This window comes from Propithecus coquereli, unplaced genomic scaffold (genome assembly GCF_000956105.1).
Source record: "Propithecus coquereli isolate 6110/MARCELLA unplaced genomic scaffold, Pcoq_1.0 Scaffold152, whole genome shotgun sequence".
Classification (NCBI taxonomy): Eukaryota; Metazoa; Chordata; class Mammalia; order Primates; family Indriidae; genus Propithecus; species Propithecus coquereli.
Genome location: NW_012139636.1, coordinates 1,516,957 through 1,519,751, shown reverse-complemented (window position 1 = coordinate 1,519,751; position 2,795 = coordinate 1,516,957). Strand labels below are relative to the sequence as shown.

At 34.8% G+C, this 2,795-nt stretch overlaps 1 protein-coding gene across 1 annotated transcript in view; it reads right to left on the bottom strand.

Annotated features, from left to right (window-relative positions):
• The window catches only part of EML5 (echinoderm microtubule associated protein like 5), a 186,729-nt gene that overhangs the window by 135,789 nt on the left and 48,145 nt on the right, over positions 1-2,795 (bottom strand). Inside the window, exon 3 of the mRNA XM_012640398.1 lies at positions 115-213. Coding sequence (XP_012495852.1) covers positions 115-213 — 99 coding nt within the window. The remainder of the gene's footprint in view (positions 1-114; positions 214-2,795) is intronic.

The following is a 2,795-nucleotide window of genomic DNA, read 5'->3' as shown; positions in this document are numbered from 1 at the left end:
TATATGACCTATCTGGCGATAAGAAAACACAGAAGAATATTAATAAAATCCCCTGAACTGTCTTGTTTTCTCCCCATCCCGTACTCACTAGAAATCCCAAAGCGGAATACTTACTCTATCTGTGTGACCAGGAGCCATAGACAACATTTTTCCCCTTTTCCAATCCCAAACACAAACTGCATTCTTTGAATCAAGTCCAACTGAAACCAAGCGCTGAATTATGTCCAAGAAGTCCAGGAAGGAATAAAAAGGCAAATAAATCAAAGATGAACCAAATTATAAATGGCAAATAAATTCTACTCATAGGTTTTATAAATATCAAAACTTACACATTTATATTTTATAGACCTCATAGAGAAAGGCTGTATATATTTCATCTTGTTAATATTTGCACACATGCATGGGTCTTCACATTATGAAAAAGAAGAGAAATTTCCATTTCTAACAGGATTGACAAAATATTCTAAACATGTCTCCTGCCAATAATTAAAAATACTAGATAAAATTGAAAATAATATTTTTAAATGCTTTGCTAGCTGTCAAAGAATTAAGAAATCTAAGAATAAAAACAAAGTGATTTCCAGTGGGAATCCTGGAGGGTAACAGAGTACCTATATCTATTTGACACTGAAGGCATCAGATGAATCCTGTTGCTCCTGATTTTTGTGCTATAGGCTCAATAGGACCAGGAGATAAAGTCTAGGGCCTAAGGTGGGGATTGGAATTATAGGCCTCTGACTAAAGCAGTGAACCCCTCAGAGTAAGGGACACTGAGAAATAACTTCTTTTTAAAGAAGGTGCAGCAATGCATGAAGGGGGAGGAAAAAAATCCTGAACATGTGTAACCACAAGCAGCCTTTGCATGGTTGTATGACCTAAATTCACATTAATTATGAATCCCTCAGGTGGAAATTTCATCCAGAGTGGTCCTAAGGGTTGGCTGTGTCTTTAAGCAACTTCAACAATGTTGCCCAGGCAAATATAAATTCTACATGAGGTACTGCAACTTCAATTCATCCCTCACAGAAACTCCTACAGGTAGCAACTCAATAAAAATAAGCTTAAAATGAAAAATAAAAATAAATCACCCCCCAAAACCACGAGGAAGTAAGAGACCATGAGTGAGAATCAGCAAGTCATAATACCAAAATCAGCCTTGCAAAAAACATCATATTTGGGGATTATCAGATAAACAATATAAAATAAGCTTAATGTGAGTAGAGAAATATAATGAAGGATTCAAAATATCTGCATATAAGCAAAGAATATGAGACTATAAAAGGTATCCAAGGAGATCTAAAGAAGCAAATAGAACCTCCAGAAATGAAAAATAAAGTAAATGATATTTAAAATTCCATGGAATAGTTAAATAGCAGATTAGAGGAAGATGAAAAGAGAGTTGAAAAGAGGAGACAGTGAGATGGAAAATATATGAGAGATTAAAAAACTTAAAAGATGGACTCCTAGCCAAGAAGGAGTATCAGGGTCTTAACTTTCCCCCCTGCCATAAACAACTGAAAACTGTATAAAATACATGAAAGTAAATGTTTTCAGATATTAGTAACAGGAACTGAAGTACTGTGAACCCTGAAAGAGGAGGCATCAAACAAGGTGAGTCCTGCAATCACCCCAGCTTTCATCTCAGGGGCAATTTCCAGACTATGTCACATAAAAGTGTAATCCAAATAGAGCCCAATAGCCTTGCTGATTTGAGAAGACAGAACCTGGAGTTAAGAGAGGCCAAGATGGCTAGAATTTGCAAAGCAGAGAAAGAGCTCCAGAAAATATGCAAATAGATCAGATTTGAGAACACCAATTTTTATATGGGTAGGGTAAAATCCATAGGCCATACAAAGAAATTCTAGAAAAAGGACAGTTACTGGAAAACCTAAGGCAAACAATTCTCAGAGATCACAAAGGGTTAGGAATCACTCAAATTCCCAAGAGCCATAACACAGATTATCTCTTTGAACTCACTGGGTATTCACTAGGAATATCAGAAGAGCATCACATCTTAGTAGGGACTTAAACCCAGCAGTCACAGAGGAAAAACTACTCTAGCCCTGCCCTACAAAAGCTTGAAAGCCAGCTTTTCACAAGGATCAAACTGATCCATAAGGAACTTAACTATCTGCCAGAATAATGTCCAAATGCTTCTCAAGGATACAATAAAATCCAGCATTCAAAACATAACATACGCAATGTCCAGCATTCATTTTAAAAAGTACTGGCATGTGAAGAAATACAAAAATGTGACCAAAAACCAGGGAAAAATCAGTCAATAAAAACAGACATAGGAATTACAAAGGTGATGGCTACAAGGTATTCTTCATATTACTCTTATGCAACTGGGAGTAAGGATAATTCAACAATTAAAATTTTGATAAAATCTTTTACCAAAGCAAAAAATGTTAGGTCTCTAAAAAAATTGAATACTAATACGTAATTTTAAATTCACACAAGCAACATCATTTTTGACCTTAACTATAATACATAATATATAACAAATTAGTGATAAACCAAACTAAACAAACTCTAGGCTCAAACCACTCATCTTTTAAATTGAGATTTGAATGGGTATCTGCATATGTCGAAACTCATAAAACAGTACACATTAAATATGTGCAATCCTTTTCATACCAATATATTTCAATAAAACTTTTTAGAAAAGAAAAATATCAGAAAAAATGTATACTTGTTTACTCAAGCAAACACAGGGTTAAAAGTTTTCCCCTAACACTACACCTATTGAATCCTGCTTCCAAGTCCTATAATACCTCTGTACTCTAAAACTT